The sequence below is a fragment of the Convolutriloba macropyga genome, chromosome 2, assembly GCF_964194025.1.
Source record: "Convolutriloba macropyga chromosome 2, txConMacr16.3, whole genome shotgun sequence".
Lineage (NCBI taxonomy): Eukaryota > Metazoa > Xenacoelomorpha > Acoela > Convolutidae > Convolutriloba > Convolutriloba macropyga.
The window spans coordinates 46745927-46764595 of NC_134469.1; the positions used below are offsets into that span (position 1 = coordinate 46745927).

Genomic DNA, 18669 nt, shown 5'->3' on the forward strand with positions numbered 1-18669 from the left:
AGATACTGTATAATGACACATGCTATTACGCTCGGGGCGGGGGGGGGGGGGTGCTAATAACGCACTGGGCTAGAGAAGTCGGTTAAAGGAAAATATCCTAGAATTTAAAATTTTAATTGAAAAATTGCACAATTCACAGGTAAAAGAATTAGCATTAGCATCCTGCTTTTGAACCCTATCTTAACCCCCTATCCATTACACATAGCAAGCAGATTGCCGGAAAATAGCCGCAATAGACGCTTTTGGCCTTCCATGAATTGAAACAACCAGAGAAAACATACCCGGCAGATTGCCGGAAAATAGCCGCCGTTGATTCCAATAAGCATGATAAGGATTGAACGAATAGAATATATTGAAAAAAAAAAAAGATTTTTGTACAAAAATATTTTTTAAGTCCGATTTATTTTGATGGCATTTCGTAGTTGAACATACTTCTGTTTCTTAGAGAGAGGCTACAGGGGCTACTATCAATACCAATAAGCATTAGAGATGGTAACTAAGACCTATAGGAACGATGTTCAAATAGCGGGCATCTAAAATTGGGCTTTATGGGTTTATCCCGTTTCTATTTCTGACTTCAATTTTTTATACCGACTCTGTTCATTTTGAATTGCTTTGCTTAGCAACTGATGTTCGAATTCACTTTTAGCAGAATGAGAGAAGAGAGAAACTAGCCTAGAGAAGTCAAAAAGATTTCACGCAAAATGTCGAAAAAGCGGCAAAATGGTAAAGCGAAAAAAAGTTTGACGAAGTAAAAAAAAAATACGAGCGCAATAATAGCCGGCTGAGAAGATGAGGGCGGCTATTAATAAGATAGACGGATCGACCACCAGTCCTTTAATGACAACTAGACTTTTTGGGTTAGATTCGGACAGTCAATTTTATGACACATACGGTCTATAAGGAAAAAGCCCTAAAAGAGCTTTTTAAAAATTGGTATTCGAAATTAAAAACTCAAGACTAATACTCCCGAACTAGTGCATATAAGATTGGCACTACTTAGATGCACACTAGAAAATGTTCATAAAATTTAAAGTTCCATAAGTGAGTTCAGAAGTCATTTTTCGAGAGAGGTAAGTCACGCAATTGACCTCAAAAGCAAATTGACCTTAAAAAGAAATGACGTCATGCATACGAATTTCAACTGCAAAGCAGTAGAGGTCACTTAAGTCATTGAAAAAGTCAATTCGAAGAAGTCAAGTCGTAAGAATAATCAACGGAGACGACGAATCGAAAAACACATAGCAGGACAAGTCCTGGAATACTATTCAAAGAATTGTATTAATTAATGACCTCACAATCATTTACTCGGCATTAAAAGGCAAATGAAAGCTGTTAGCAATGAGATTGAGCAAAAAAACAACGCATGAAAAAAAACAAGCAAGACTAAAAAAATCAACTTTTATTTTTTTGAAAAAACAGACTCAAAATCAAAACAGCTGCTATAAACCCAAACTTCCAACTAGACTCCTCTTTTTCTGATGAGCAACCTCTCATTAAATGTCGATGAGACCTCTCACTAATATTAAGAAGACCTCTCACTAATATTAAGACAAAAATGACAAAATTGCAATAAAACTCGTAGAAACTTTTCGAGAACACTTAGTATAAAGGTCACAAAACGCAACAGCTACTGAAAGAATAAATCACATCAACTAATTGACTTCCCAATAACCACCGTTGAGACCTTTTAATTATGAGATTAAGTGATAAGACAGCAATAAAAACAACAAAAACTAGCAAAACTAAAAAAAAATCGCTAAGATTTTTTTAAAAAAAAACGAACAAGCGTATAACTCACAAAAAGCAATAGCTATGAACTGAAAAAACTGTCTTTAATCGAAGCGCTTTTAGCAACCAATGAGACCTGTCAATAATGAGACTAAGACTTAAGATGACTAATTGAAAAAAAACTCGCAAAACTCCAAAAATTCGATAATTATTATTGTAATTAATTAGTGTCAAAGTCATAGAAAGCACTCGCGTTGAACAAAAACGATTAAATTGATAAATTTAACCTCTATTACCAGCATCAGAGACCTCTCCCCAATGAGATTAAATGATAAGACATCAAAAAATATAATAAATACTCGCATAACACAAAAATTCACTTAATTATGAGAAAAAGTAGTGTCAAAGTCATGAAAACCACTAGCTATTGACTCATGCCATTAATTAGGTTCTTTTATGCCTTATTAAAAACCAATCAGACCTGTCATTGATGATACTAAGAGATAAGACAACACACAATGTGGCAAAGTCATAAAAAGATTTAGCTGCCCCTGAATGATTTCAGGCAAAGGCAAATAGGCACAATTAGAACACTCATGTACCGTCTTAAAAGCACTGAAGGAGAGGAAAGTCTGAAAACATAAGTCAAATTGACGCACTTGAAAAAAAATGCGTCTCAAAAACCGCCAAGTTGTTCAACCACAAAATTCTCACTCCGCTTTTAAGGTTTTTTGAAAACGTCACACCTCAAATCTACTCAGCTTTTCACTCCCTTTTCTATTTCAGTGTGACCAAAATCACCACTCTAATTTGACTTCTCACCGACGTGAAAAAGCCGAAAAAAGCGTGACAGCGCACCAATACAATTCAAATTCTTTGAATTGTAAAAAACCCCGATGTCCCCGATAATAGCCGCTATCGCTTCGCGGCTAATAAACACAAATAACATATGCCACTTTCATTTTACCCTGATTACAATTCTTCAACCAAAAAGCACAATTTTACCCCGAAGTATTTATTGATTTTTGTCGCATCGAATTATTAATGGATTGAAACGAGATTGAAAACATACTAGACGAGACTGAGAAATACTATAATTCAGCGCTGAGTTACTATGGTCCAGGTCGCAAGCCATGGCCATGCCTTAGCTGCCCGTGCAACTTGATATGAATTTATCACAAACGAACAAAACATCACGACCGAATATGTTATGCGCTGTATTATGTGTGCGCTTAAATCTGATTGGCCAAAACGCCCTTTGAAATTAAATTTTCAATCTGTTGTCCCATTTTTTGCTTTCGATCTGTTGTCCTCCGATCTATTGTACTATTTTTTGCGTTGGATGTCCTTCGATCTATTGTCCTAGCAACGTCCAGGACTACTTAGTACCTTTTTGGCGTTTCTTTTGGAAGCAGCAGCTGCATCGGAGACCAGCTCTAGAATGTCTTCAATGAGAGTGAGGGTTGCCAGTGATTGACTGAAAACGAGCACTTTCTCTTGCATCACATGTGCACCCTTCAGCACATCCAGTAGTAGTACATATTTTCCGCTAATCAGAAGATCACACTCGTCCTCTTTCTTCAGTATGTCACCAAACCATGGGCTGGGCGTACTGCCAGAACTGCGTTTCTTTTTTCCACTCGTATCAAGTTTTGTCTTGGTTTCTTCCTTGTGTTTGCCATCACCCCCACCTACTTCAGACAAGAATCGTATATGTACAGAACTTATTAGTTCTACATCAATCCTATTAAGTGTTTAGTTCTCGATATGAATACGCATTCTAAGTCTTCAAGAGCTATTGCGAATTATATCTGAGCTATCTGATTTCTTGGAATTTTGAATTCAGAGAATTTCTACTTATTTTGAGGAACAACTGTTTTGACGATCATCCAATTCTCATCATTATTGAAACCTAATATTAAGCAAAAGATTGCTATGATACTATATTTCCAAACAAGTGGCGTTCCGTATTAAACTCATCAAAGACATGCCTGATGTTTTATGGGAAACCTCTTTTGAGGTGTTCTTCTTTGATTCTCTGTCGGGGCTTTTGCCATCAGTTACGTCAGCTTCCACTATTTCCTCAAATAGCAACAGTCCAGGATGCGTCCAGATTTTTGCCAGAGATTGGTAGTCACGGAAAAGACTTCGCCGAGGCTGCTACAAAAAACAAATGCTGTCCTTAGTTTCGTGGCTTACAATTGATGCTAAAAATTTCCTTAGTTTCGTGGCATACAATTGATGTTTAGAAATTTCTTTTTTTTGCTTGAGGGGTAAAATTTTGGTTATTTTGAAATTTAGTGTATTCTCATAGAAACAGCTACCAATAAAAAATAACTTGATACGATTGCCACGGCCACCTTATAGCTGGCCAATTCTTGGTCGTCAGTAATGCAAAGATTTCAATGCTATTATTTGTTAAATTTGGGTTTGTCTTTTTTTCTTAGTGACTGACGATTCATTTTCTTAGTGACTGACGATTCATCTGTTTTTGAAAAAAATCGAAGAAATCAGCACCATACGGCGGTAAAACATAATTTTTCATTGGGGTAAAACAAAAAATGTGAGAAGTCATTGATTTAACACAATTCAGATAGCAGGGTTCACATCTGCTATCTTTGACAACATTTTTGAGGGTGTCGATAAATGAAAACTTGACTCCTTAGGAGGCTGTTAGTGCTCTTATAACTTATTCAAATGTTTGCACTTGATAAAATAAGAACCAAAGATTTTAAAACTTTTAAAACAAAGAGTTATTACCTCGGTGTTTTGGAGTTTTTGTTATCGCCATTTTACAAGGATTTATTATGGTTTTTTCATAGTGCGATTTTAGCGGATATAATTTCAATACAATTAGCTAGTAATAGCCTTTCAATGAGCGGTTCGAATGCGTGATATATCCATTGGTTGCCTTGTGTTTTAATAACTTTTCACAGCTATAGTTAAGTTCCGTCAGTGTCTATAATTTTGCGAATTAAATACAGATTTTCCTGTTCCATCCATATTTATTACATCCAAAATTATGAAGAATATTTCAAAAGCAACAAAAAGAAGTTTTGCGAGTTTTACTGACACGTCAAGACTATGTTATCAACTGACTGTCCGGCTGGTTCTCAGGTGTTCTGGTCTTCTTAGACTCCGCAGAGTTGTACCTCAAGTTGTATTGGTCCTTCGCAAATATTTACTGATCTTCAAGTGGGGCACTTTCCGGGTTGTGTACGTCTCCTGATCTTATTCAAGTATATATACAATTTCCGTATTAGCATGTAATTTATCAGCATAATTACTTCACCAAGTTCATAAATTCTCATGACTTTATTTACCAATTATATTAAATTATCTTCACCGAACTTAAAAGATAATTATTGAGGCACTTGGGTGCAAGATGTTTATCAGTAATCTATCAAACTGCGGTTGTTTTTAAAAAACAAACAAATTAGAGGTTCTAGGCTTAGATGGCAATACGGGCTAGATATGGCCTTAAAACTATCTGAATGCGAACCAAATTACAGCACTTGATATGGATATTTTGGGACAATTAACACGTACTTATGAAGCACGAAATAGAGGCGTGACACTTTGAAACCATGAACAAAATTTGGCTATGAAAAAGTTCGCTATGTATTTTACAATCCTAAGATTTGAGATTGCAAAACCGGATCGCAATTTTCACTAGTTTTCCTCTTGTTTCAATAAATTTTTTTGTGTCCTCTACCATTTTTGACAATGCATGATAACTGAAGAGAAACGAGTTGAGGTATTCTTATGGAGCAAAATTATAATTTCGTGCAAATGTGCTTTGATCTTTTCTGCTAGTCCCCCAGCACACAAGTTACCGCAAAGTGTGAAGACCAAATTTGCGATTAAGGATCTATAATTCATTGCAATAAGGGTCTATACGTAGATTAAAGGCAATTTTAGAATATCCACCAACAATACTCAATTATATCGAGCCCTTAGTGTACCTGATGATACCAAAAATTAAAAGTAATATAATAAAGACGTTTTTATTGATGGTTACATTATATGCAACATATTTCCATTGAAAGAGGAAATTTTCAAACATGTATTAATTGATGGTGCAAACCAAAGCGGCGGGCCCTAGCAAAAAAAAAACCATACCTTTTATGCAATGCACATCAACTTTTGAACAAATTTTTATTGATAGTGATTTTTCAACTTTTATTGTTTTTATCCGTTTAATATCAGGTTCAGATCCTTTTGTGCACTGTTACTGGGATCGCACTGATTCTTATTTAGGTTGCCAAATAAGACATTAAAAAAATACCATTCTAGACGTTCTCTTCTGGCCAGTGTTTCTAACTACAAATAATTATCAGATCTCCTTTCAACATTGGCATTTTTTTCAGTTCAGCATTCGTGTTTGCCGCTAAGGGAACTCATTTCGAAATATGAAGCTCGTCACACACTCGGGAAGGTGTACTAACAGTGTTGAACTGTTTGAAGAAATGCTCTTTTCGATCAGTAGAAACTGAAAACTAATTTTTTTGTCCGAAAATTTTCTAAGAAATATTTTCTTCAGAAAAGATAAACCCTATATTGAAAAATGTGAGCAACGCTGATAGAAAAGGAACCCCTGTACAGTAGCAAACCGATTACAAAAAGAAGAAGTTTAAAAGACAGATGAATATCAAGAAAAACATTTAAAAATTAAAAATTAGTGTTATCGATCGATCAAAGGGAACATTATGTCAGGTTCATTTTATATTGTGATTCTGATTTGTTAATTAATAGTTTGGTGGTCAATCGGTGTGCTTAGATTCTCACTTCGAGTCGTTATAAAATTCTTCCGGCAGTTCTGTTAAAATCTGTTTGCAATTTTTTTACCATTGATAATACATTTCCACTTTTAAAGCAGTGCCACTAAAGATAGCAAAAAGACTAATGCTTTGAAGGCCATTTTTTAAAATTCTGAATTGAAATTACACCACTCCAAATGAGTTTGCAAAAGTTTTCCGAGAAGGCGTTTCTTCGTTAATGGTCGGCTTTTTAAACAGTTTTTCAATTGTTTTTTACAAAACTGATAAATCATGAATCATGGGTTCTTAAGCTAAAGAAGTGAAAGAATTACAGTTCCCTAAGAGAGAATTACAAGATTTTGTTTTTAGATTCGTGCTATTGAAAAAAAATCGATTTTCAGTCTAGTCCGTATTTCTTTAACGACACGTCTCATTAATGACGCGCCTAATTCGTTCAACAATGAGGCGATAATTTAACGATCACCGTTTTGGTATGTAATTAATTGTAATAAAAACTCAAATGCCATTTTTGTCTCCGATAATTAGAGATTTGTGACCTAATTTGTTATCTTTGTTAGGGTCTCCATAGTCACATTGTTGAAAAAAAAGTTTATGCATTGATGCATATTTGAATATCTTGAAACAATTAAGTAAGTAGTTATTGTTTTTAATGAGTAATAGTATACTCATTTAAATGAGTAATACTATAAGTATTAGTGCATTTTTGAAATTTGTTTTGATGTGATTTTTGTTTCTCTGAACTAAAGCTTGTATAGTTGAACAATCGTAAAATACTTCTGTGCATTACGTAACTAGATTGATTTAGGAATTCCCTTAGATAACCAATGATATTCGTTAACTTTGTAGAAAGAACTTTGTAAATTTTCTAGAAGAAAGAAAATCATTTTTTGTCCCTTGTTACTTTGTGCAGTAGATAGATGATGTATCTTTTCTAAAACAATGCGATGTTTAATTTTGAAGATGTTTAACTTTGAACAATGCTATGTTTAATCACTAAATCGATCAAGAAGAGTGACGTACAAATAACTTCAGCAAGTAAAGATCAGGAACAATTTTACACAGAAGGGAGCAAGATGGTTCAGATTAAGCAACCAATTAGAACTGTGGTAGCATGTTGAAACATGCTTACCAAACGGCTTCTGAATGTTTCAAAAGATCAATTCAATCAACTGGTTTAGTCTGATTGATTGTCAATATAACCAATACATTTAGGTCGCCAAAGAAGAGTTAACCTCAGAAACAGTTTTTGAAAAGTGACCACATCAGTCATTATATATTGACTTACATTTTTTTCTTTTCCCTTTGCAGTTGTTTCATTCTTGCAGAACACATCGATATATTTCCGGTACAGGAGTACTTGTTTTTTGGTCATCCGAACTGACAGCACGTACTCGTATTTGGGAGGCAAAAACTTTGTAATGTACGAGTAGTCACGTCTCTGGACACCACCTGCTAGTAGCTCATGCAACACATGAGAGCGATGCTTCATTACTTTGACATCTATCTCGCTTGCATCTTTTCGCTGTCCACTTTCAATTGGGTTCACAAACTGGTTTTTGAATTCGGTTTTTGTACCAAGCAGGTTTGGCTTTACAAAATTAACCATACAATGGTATTCGAGCAAATTATTTTGAAGCGGTGTTCCTGTCAAGGCAATTCTACGTCGTGTTGATATTTTTGCGACTGATTTCGAAAGCGCCGATTCGTCATTTTTCAATAGATGACCTTCGTCACATACAACCATATCGGGACCAGGGCTCAATAAAGTATGCTTGAACCTTTGCTTAACTTTCCGTTCCATGACTCGTTTCGAGCCTACACAAGACCTGAACATCTGATAGCCGATTATCATGACACCCCCTGTTTGGTACCACTTACTCAAAACTTTCGATCTATGTTTCTCGTCCTTTTCTTGACTTATTTCAACCACATGTAGTCTCTCACTTTCAGGTAACCAAATTTCAAACTCGTTGACCCAATTGAGTATTGTGTTGGTGGGCACTATTATCAGTGCAGTTCGAAAAGGCAGAGAACTCTCTTTAAGCAGGGTATGTAGAAACGACACAACTTGCAGGCTTTTACCCAGACCCATACAGTGGGCTAAAATAGCTCCGCTTCCTGGTGTATTGTTAGCCAACTCAACACTTTCAACAGTATTGTCCCACAAGAACTGCACGCCTTCAACTTGGTGTACTTTGAGGTGTTTCACAACATCTTTGTGCATAGATACGCGATCAGTCCCATCACTGTTCTTCTCAAAGCAGAACCGAGTGTATACCACAATGTTGCCAGTGTCTTCTGTGTAAAAATCGGTCATTCCATCGTTGTCTCTCTTACTCAAACGCATCAGACGTTCCTCTTCCATACGGTTTGCAATTTTTGTGTCCTGTTCCAACTTCGTCTCAGGCAACTGCGCACGTATATTCTGTGTTTGCAAATCACCAGAAACTGGCTCAGACTGTTCCACATTCGACAACACTTTTTGCTTTTCAAGACATTTGCTCTTTACTGGTGAGCCACTCTTCAATTGTTCGCGTTTCTTCATTTTTGCTTTGTTCTTGTCAAGTGGAGTGCTGAACAAACTAAACCGCTTCCCCTTTTCCTTCTGTCCCACATTTACCATTTTTGAATGGTTCAAAGGGTGAGCATTTTCAGCGTCGGATTGTGGCTCCTTTTGAGTACATCGTCGTTTTGGAAGTCGTTTCGTCTTTACTACTTCGGACGCATTTAGCGTGACCGTATCAGACTCTCCACTGTTTATTACCACAATTTTCCTCTCCAAATGTCGAGTAGAAAAGTTCTCGACATCATGTGCCGAAAATCCTTGGCTTGCAGAGTTGCTATTTGACATGACGAATTCGCTCTCTCCTTCATCTGTGATTGAGCACTCTTCAGTTTCCACCACTTCATCCGAAGCCAACGCTTTTCTCTGTTTCGCGACAACTGACGACTGCAAATCACTGTAAAGTGACAATTTTTCACTGCCTACCTTTTGACTATCTCCATCCACGCAGAAATCTTTATCCGAATGATCAGACTGCGACACAGAAACAGAGCCATTGCCACTGGCTCCCTGACTTTCCGACTCCGAACTCATTATAGATATTAACTACTAACTACACCGATTGCTAGTCCTGTTAAGCCACACGTTTCAATGCCATCAGACCTAGAAACTTGATATCGCTCTGAGAAAATTTGCAAACATGAAACCAATTTGACGTTGGAAGAAAATCATTTCAATATATTTGTCTATTATTCCCACTCTACGAATCTGTACGACATCTTTTTGTTATGATTGAGGTCTTATTCAAAGCTTATATAAATCTGAATTTTTATACTTGCTTTACTCACTGCTGGTCTCGAAAAACTTTTTTAATTGCTATAAAATTTGAAGATATTTTCCAGTCTCTCATTCGATTCTTAAAAAGAAGCCACTGCCGCCGGACAGATACGATTATAAAACCCACAATTCAACAAAAAATAAAACCAGCAAACACACAAAACCAATAAGTAAAACAACACAACGACAACAGTTAATACTTTCCTCAACTTAAGTAAAATCGCTTTCAGACACAAGGCGTTGGATCGAATTTTTATTTTTAACAACGCCATGGCAGATGACAGTCATCGTTATTACACTTTAACAAAAAAAAACATTATTGATCAATAACACACAGACCGTAGAAATCCACGAAATTTCTGGCTTCATCTCTTTGAGCAGTAAAAATGGATTTCAGGTACACAAGTGTCAATAATAATAATAACGAACTTAAAAAGGTTGAAATACAAACTGAAAACTGCTGAAAATGAAATTCTACTAACTCGTCAACACTTATTCTATGTTACTACAAAAATAATGAGAAATAAGGGGAAATTTGAACAAACAAAATTTTGAATTTCGAGGAAGTAAAGCACTGAAAACCAATTCAATTCAATTCAAACGTACCGCAATGTTCCTCATAAGGAAAAGGAAAATTAGAATTCACAGTGACATACTACCATAATAAAAAAACACGCAGGAACGAACTTTATATTTTATTTTGAACAAATAATGGGTGTCCAATAAAATCCTTTATCAAGAAATTGGCACGAAGAATCCACTCGAGCTACACAGTTGAAAAATTCTTGACTTCGTAATCTCATAGGACCTCACACAAAATGAAAACTGATAACGTTTCATTAACCTGATTAAATCCGGGCAAACTTAAATACATTTTAGAGATAGGGTACCTAAACTAAAAAAATCAATGACAATACGATGACATTTCCATTTCACTTCACCTTTCGGAGAAGCACACTGCTCTTCACAATTAATAAAAATACAGAAAACGTAAATCGGGCAATCAAAAATGCACAAAAATGATCCGGTTCTACTACGTACTAATCAGATTCCTTTCTAAACAAGTGAGCTAGACATATTGGAGCTGACATTGTCTAAAAAAACTTAAGACGAAAAATTAATACCTCAAAAATCAAATCTGAACACTTAAAATTACTCAACCTGATCACAAACATGACGCAAAAGAAGGCCTCAACCTCATTTACTAAACAGAAAAGTATCCAAAAATGATAGAGTTCTGTACTCGCCTATGGAAATTTGGCATAAAACTAATCAAACATAACCGACTAACGTCGGGCAAATTGCTCTCAAACGACCGGCGAGCGGTTGGCTTTGTCAGTAGCTAGCCAAGGTTTAGTGAAGCTAGCTTTAGCCGAATCGAAAGGGCGTGAGGTGAGGGTAATAGATGACATCACGCCACATAACAGCAGCTGAAGTGCGGCATCAACAAAAAGGTAAAGGAAAGAGAGAGAGAAAGAGAGAGAGAGAGAGAGAGATAGAGTGCGAGAGAAAAACGTGAACGAGAAAGAGAAGGAAAAAACCCAACCAACAGAGAGAGAGAGCTAGGAAAATTTTCTATGATAAGATTCGACTTGTTAGTAATTAATTCATAAAAAAATGAAAGAACAAAGTTCAAGAAGAAAAGTTTCCATATTTCGCAGTGAAAAGAAATGTTCAAAACCAATTTTTTGTCTCTGAAGTTCTGTCATTTAACCCATCAACAAGAACTGAAAAGTTTTGTTGGCCAGTAATGATAGTTAATTTTTTTTAAAAAAAAACTAAACTTTATCAAAAAATTGCTAACACTCGAGTTATCAAAACATTGATGACCATTCCCTTAATTCTAAAAATTATGCAGCAGCTTCTTATCAATACTAGGAGGAGGTCCTGGGCCCAAAAAAAAATTTAAAAAAGTAAAAATTCAAAAAACTTGAAAATAGCAAATATTTTTTTTAAAAAATTGCTTAAATTCGTGAAAAAAAATTGAAAAACTTTCTATTACATCTGGAAACTGTGCGATAACCCATTATCAAAGCATAGGGGAGGTTCATTGGCTCTTGAGGCTGCAGAAACAAGACAAACAATTTCACAAAAAAGCAATATTGTTTTAAAAAATGATTATATTAGTGATATTAAAATCTTGAAAACATTCCATTACAACTAGAAACTATGAAATAATCTATTATCAAACCCTAGAAGAGATTGCTGGGCTCTGACGCTAGAGAAACCTAAAAAATGACAAAAATTTTCAAAGAACTTGAAAGAAATTACAAGTTTTGTAAAAAAAACTGCCAAAAATTGTGATATTAAAAAGTTGGAAACTATTCCATGGCCAACAAAACAAAATCAGTAACTCATAATCAAACCCTTAAGAAGATTTTCTGACCCCTGAGGCCGAAAAAACCTAAATAATGACAATAGATTTCCAAAATTTGAAAAAATTTGCAATCTTTGCAAAAAAAAATGCATAAATTCTTGATGTTACATCTAGAAACTATACAGTATCCTATTTTTGAACCACACAGGAGGTTCAGTGGCTCTTGAGGCTAGAAAAACCCATTTTTTAAAAAATTTAAAAAAAAACTTGAAAAAAAATTGCAAGTTTTATCACAGAATTGCTAAAAAATTATGATATTAAAAAGTTGAAAACTATTCCATTATTATCAAGCCCATAAGGATGTTTTTCGGCCCCTGGGTCTAGAAAAATTTGAATATTGACTAAATGTCAAAAAATTGGAAAAAATTGCAAGTTTTGTCAAAAAATTGCTAATATTCGTGATGTTAAAATTTTGAAAAATCCATCACTTCTAAAGCTATACATCAGCCTATTATCAAACCCTAGAGGAGGTTCCTTGGCTCTTGAGGCTAGCAAAACCTAAAAAAGGACAAAAATTTTCAAAAAGCTCGAAAAAATTGTGAAAATTAGTATAAATTTGGGTGTTTGGATTACCAAAACATATAACTCTTAAAAAGGTCATAAAAAGTACTAATGTCTTGCAAAAGACCTTTATCAACTTTAACCAGCCTCAATTTAAAAAAGGATGAAAAAAGACAAAAAATTGCGACCTTTTCAAACAATCCTAAAAATAACCTTTTAACCTTAAACTATGGCCTTCCTGGTAGCTTCATCACACTAAGCACTTGAAGGACTACAAAACGCGGCCAAGGGCACCTAATGAAACTTATGCCCGCTGGACGCTACCTGTTTATCCCGTTTTTAAGGACGAAAAGTCAAAAGCGTCAGAAGAAAAATCAGTCAAGCGAAAAATCGCATGAAAAAGACCAACAGGACTAATATAATTGCTACAAACTTCGTTTGAGATCAATTAAAAACTTAAGAATTTTTTCACATGGAAAATAAAAGATCTGGCATACAGACAAGCTACAACTCAATTTAAGAAATTCTTGCAACGTTTCAATTTCTCAAAAGATTTGACTCGATGACTCCACGCTTCATTTTATGTTCGCTGAATGTTGACCCGAAAACCGTTTCAAATTTCGTGAAGAACTTGAAACAACTTGAGACCATTTGAGCGATCTCGAGAGAAGAATAAACAAAATATGCTATAAACATTATTCGCATGATTCGACGAAAACTCTACTTCCAAGGGAAAAATAAAAAGAGGAAATGGAACAGGTCGAATTCGAAAATCACTTAATAGTTAAGAAAGCTGTGCTTTTTCAATAATTGCGATAGCTTATTGAGTTAAAGCACCAGCTGACCTCAAAAAATTCTATTAATCAACGAAACCTATCAGGAGTTTAACGAAACCTATCTCACAAAACATATACTACAATAACAAGTGCGCAAAAAAAACAAGATCAACATTACCACCGAAGAAAAGCAGAGATAAAAAACGAAAATTACCAAAAATGCCTGTCTCAATGGTATTAAATGAAACTGATTCGTAAATAGCTTTGATTTGCTAATTACAAACGCGAACTCATAAGTAAACGAGTCATGCTTACAACATTTCACGTGAAACGATGTCACCCAATATTACTCAAGAAGACGGACCAAGAGGAATTTAAGATAACGTTAGATCAATTGAAAACGTTCGAACCATTAAATAAGCACACAAAGTTGCTCAAAATTGAATCATTACTTTGAATGTTCATGATTGTTATACTGGTGATAGTTTTGCTTGTTGTCACTCTCGGTCAAAAATGACACTGCGCCAATTTACGCAGCCGGCAAAACTATTGGAAAATTGCAAAAGATTTGAAAGCAAAACACAGCCGACATACTTTTACCGCAAAAGAATGCAATACTGTTCTGATGTCTGAGACTGATTTGCCCTTTTGTACAGCAAAAAGCTGCTCTGAAACAACCTTCCATCTGATTGAGAGAGATCCTCAACTGATCTCAACTCCTCCAATTATTGTGAGCAAAAATCAATACGAGAGAGCAGAAGTCTGATTGAGAAGTCACGAACGGGCCAAAAACTATTCACGCGAATGAACAAAAACTATCTCCAAGAAGTGTGAAAATGATGTTACACATCAAAAAATTTCGAAAATGGATTAAAAAAAGCTGATTTGAAGTCAGCGATACGTCATATGGTTGTAACAAAAACCAGGATGGAAACATGAAAATAAAGAGAAGGCACTAATAGCTCCGCTTAACTATCGATATGGCAGCTATTAATGACTTGCCGCAGAAAACTTCAAACTAATTGCTATCGAACGAGAAGTGAGGGCTCAATTCTGCTGGAGGAACAAAATCAAGTGTGCCTCAAAAGAGCTAAACACAAGCCGATATACATAACTTCAAAAGAACAATTTGCATAGTTTAAAATTGACTTTTCGTAGTTGCCTGAAGCCAAAAAGAGCTTAGCTTCTTAAAAAATGACAAGAAACAGCAATTCAGATCACGCAAAACTCAAGAACTCAAATGTAGTGGATTGTGTTTAGCTCATTTGAGGCACACGTGATTTTGACCCTCCAGCAGAATTGAGCCCTCACCTCTCGTTGGATAGCAATTAGTTTAACGTTTTCTGCAGCAAGCCATTAATAACTGCCATAGCGATAGTTGAGCGGAGCTATTACTGTTGTCAAGACTCATGAACTGGGCTCTGAAGACTGGGTGGCTTGTGTTTAGCTCATTCGAGGCACACTTGATTTTGTTCCTCCAGCAGAATTGAGCCCTCACCTCTCGTTCGATAGCAATTAGTTTGACGTCTTATGCAGCAAGTCATCAATAGCTGCCATAGCGATAGTTGAGCGGAGCTATTACTGCCGTTAAATCTCCTGGACTGGGTTCTGAGGAATGGAAATATCCCAGAACAGCAGTCAGGATTCCGCCCAAAGCGAGCCACAAGACTCATGGGTAAATATTGCCCAAAAAGCACCCAACAACTTGCAGAAACGCAACAGGATCCTCTTAGTCGCGATAGATCTGAAACCAGCATTTGACAGGATATGGAGAGGAGGGCTCCTAAGAGACCTGTTGCGGATGAATCTACCCACGTGCCTGCAATGGTTGAAAAGCTTTCTTGCCAACAGAAGAACTGCTGTAAGATGGGGGACTACAAAGAGCTGGAAAGTTCTTTTCGCGGAAGGAGTACCACAAGGAAGCCCCCGTCGCCCTTTTTGTTTCCTTGGAACGAGCAGCCTCCCCAATCTGATCACACAGCTTTCAGAAGTTGACTGACATTTATGCAGACAGCTCCCTGCATATAGGTGAAGAGAAAGCCGATGTTTGTGCCAAGAAGATGCAAGAAGCGATGGCTGTAGTAGAGTGGGCGAAAGGGCACTGCATAGCAATTAGCACCGAAAAAAAAAGGAAGCCATGGTGTTTTCACTTGACCCGAAGGAGACAGCGAGCAAGTGCCAACCGAAGCTTTCACCACTACAGGAAGAAAAGTTCACAAAGAAGATCTTGGGAGTGGAATACGACCCCCAGTGTACTTTCAACAAGCAAGCCGAGACTGCTACGAGGACCATCAAGAGCAGATTACATATCATGCAGTGCCTTGCGGGAAAATCATGCGGCGCCAAGTCTGGAGATCTGCGACACCTTTACCCAGCATATGTCAGACCTGGAGGCTTGTACGCGGCAGGAGACTGAGGATGCTTCGTTTCTGAGGGCCATCTGAAGATACTCGAGTCTTGTAAACAGATTGGCCCGAATAATCACATGAAACCCGGCCGGAACCAACAGTCTTTCAGGAACTCCCGGAAAAACACCATCTGAAACGACTAACCGAGAAGCAATACAAAAGACCGAGAATAAAATTGAAAGGAAAAGTGCAGCCTTGGAGAATGGACTGAAGAACAAAAGCAGCTCAATTGAACGAAAATTGGAACGGAGGACCCTGGGACGATCGAAAAGTCAATCCATTGCACAGCGGAGAAACGTAATCATGAGGATTTCCTGATGGAGGTGAATCAAGAATCAGGTTAATCCACTTTCTGCGTCAAGGAAGAAAACCCCGGGTTACTAACAGATGCCACTCGCGAAGAAGTTCTATTGTACAAGCTCTGATTGAATCGCTGGGCAAAGCTAGAGGAGTGCAAACATCTGTTCGGCCAGTCAGATTCACCAATGTTCACCAACTGTAACCAGGAGGAGGAAACCGCACTACACTTCCTCACAAGATGCGAAAAACGGAAATATCATGCGAAAAATGGAAACATTAAAGAATAGACAATCGAATCTACCCAACTGAACTCTTCGAAAACTAACCAGCGTCGACTCGCCAAAGAACAAGATTTAAATGTGAAGAAGAGGTCTCTTGAAAAGTCAAATCCGTAAAGCAAAAAATTTGCATAGAGGACCCACGCAGCTACTATTGTACTATTAAAACCAAGATTTCAATAATTACCCCATATCATCTCATCAAATTCAAAATCCAATGTGATCACCATCAAGAGAGAGACAGATATAAGTTGAAAAAAGTAATCGCCCGCCGCGGCTCAAAAAGCCATGTAAAAACATTAAGCGATGAATTATTAGGTCCTACTAAAATTCACTCCGCATAATCCTTTTTATTAGGGACATTTATACATTTGAATTCCTTAGACCGTAAATTAAATAAAAAACCTTAATGTTTCAAAGTGCAAAAGTCATTTTGTTGAGTGAGGTAAGTCCCTTCTCATCAAAATCTTATCACGCAAATGACCTATACAAACTTTTGCCAAAGAGAGTGAAAAATAACGTGGCGCAAACAACGAAATTAGGGTAACGAAAACAACGTAGTGTAGCGCAAACAATGAAATTAGGGTTTTCAGCTTTGCTGTGTGCACAAATTTTAATTGAAACGAGAGCATAAGAGGACAAAAATAAAAAACAATGAACACCGCAATATAGCTACACTCAAATTAAAGCTTCGCAGCAGCAAAACAAAAAGTAACCATAACGGACTAAAATCGTAGGAATTGCTCTCGAAGGACTATTGGGAGCTCAAATTTATCGCAGCCTGCTTCAGTCGGACAGGAAGAGGTTACTATACTAAGGGGGCTTCAAATGACGTCATTAGAGATTATTATATACCACTATAATTACTAAAATACACTGATTTCGGTGCACTTTTTTTTGACTTCTAGCAGTAAACAGCCACCATTTGAGTTCAGCTGCTGACACTTGTGAGAGAAAATTATATCACGGAAAACGAAGAAGTCAAAGGGCGTCGAAGTGACCCAAAAAGTCAAAACGGTCAAGCAAAAACCTTGCGTAGGGAGGGACCAACACAACTAAAATAATTGCTTCAAACTTCGTTCGAAGGCAATTAAAAACATTGCCGGCAGATTGCGGGAGAATATCCCTGATAGACGCTTGTGGCCTTCCAAGAATTGAAACAACTAAAGAAATAAGATAGACAGATCGACCACCAGTCCTAGTCCTTTATTAGACCACTAGACTATTTGGGTTAGATTCCGACTGTCGATATAATGACACACACGGTCTATAAAGAAAAAACCCAAAAAGCTTTTTTAAAAATGATATTCGAAATGAAAAGCTCAACAATAATACTCAAGAATTAGGACATGTAAGTTTTTCATCAATCAGATGCGCACTATTGATCTAGTAAATATTCAAAAAATCTAAAGTTCCAAAAGAGTTCAGAAGTCTTTTTTAGTGAGGTAAGTCACGCAATCGACCCAAAATCAGAAAAGGACGTCACACACAAAGTTTAACTGCAAAGCTGTAAAAGTCACTGAAGTCATTGCAAAAGTCGATTCCAAGAAGTCAGGTCGTAAGAATCATCAATGGAGACGACGAATCAACATAACAGGACAGGTCCTGAAAAACAATTTTGACTCAATTACTCCACTATAAAAGGCAAATGAGCGCTGTTAGTAATGAGACTAAGCAAAAAAAACAACACAAGAACACCAAAAACAAGCAAGACTGAAAATTCAATTTTTATTTTTTGAAAAGACAGGATCAATATCAAAAAACAACTGCTATGAATTCAAGCTGCCAACTAAAATTCTTTATTTCTCATTAACAACTTGTCATTAAATATCGAGGAGTCCTCTCACTAAGGGCCGGAACCAACAGTCTTTCAGGAACTCCCGGAAAAACACCATCTGAAACGACTAACCGAGAACTCACTCATTAAATCCTCCCACTAATTATATTAAATGATAAGACAAAAATAAACAAATTGCAATAATACCCGCTGAAACTTTTTGAAAACACTTTTTATAAAAGTCACAGATCGCAACAGCTACTGAAGGATACAATTACATCAACTAATTGAGTGTACAATGACCACAGCTGAGACCTGTCATCAAAGAGATTAAGTGATAAGACAGCAATAAGTACAAAAAATACTAGCAAAACTAAAAAATACACAGATTTTTAAAAAA

General features: G+C 36.5%; 1 protein-coding gene across 2 annotated transcripts in view; it reads right to left on the reverse strand.

Moving 5' to 3' along the window:
• LOC142358707 (transcriptional regulator ATRX-like) overlaps window positions 1–18099 on the reverse strand; it is a 53973-nt gene extending 35874 nt beyond the window's left edge. Inside the window, exons 1-4 of one of the 2 annotated variants that reach the window (XM_075410234.1) lie at window positions 17983–18099; window positions 7798–9585; window positions 3723–3891; window positions 3121–3422 (exon numbers count right to left, since the gene is read on the reverse strand). In XM_075410234.1, the coding sequence (XP_075266349.1) occupies window positions 3121–3422; window positions 3723–3891; window positions 7798–9585; window positions 17983–18021 (2298 nt within the window). In that variant the 5' untranslated portion in view covers window positions 18022–18099. Of the gene's footprint in view, window positions 1–3120; window positions 3423–3722; window positions 3892–7797; window positions 9895–17982 lie in introns of those variants that run through there. The other variant, XM_075410235.1, reaches the window with a different exon arrangement.
• Between the last annotated feature and the right edge of the window lie 570 nt (window positions 18100–18669).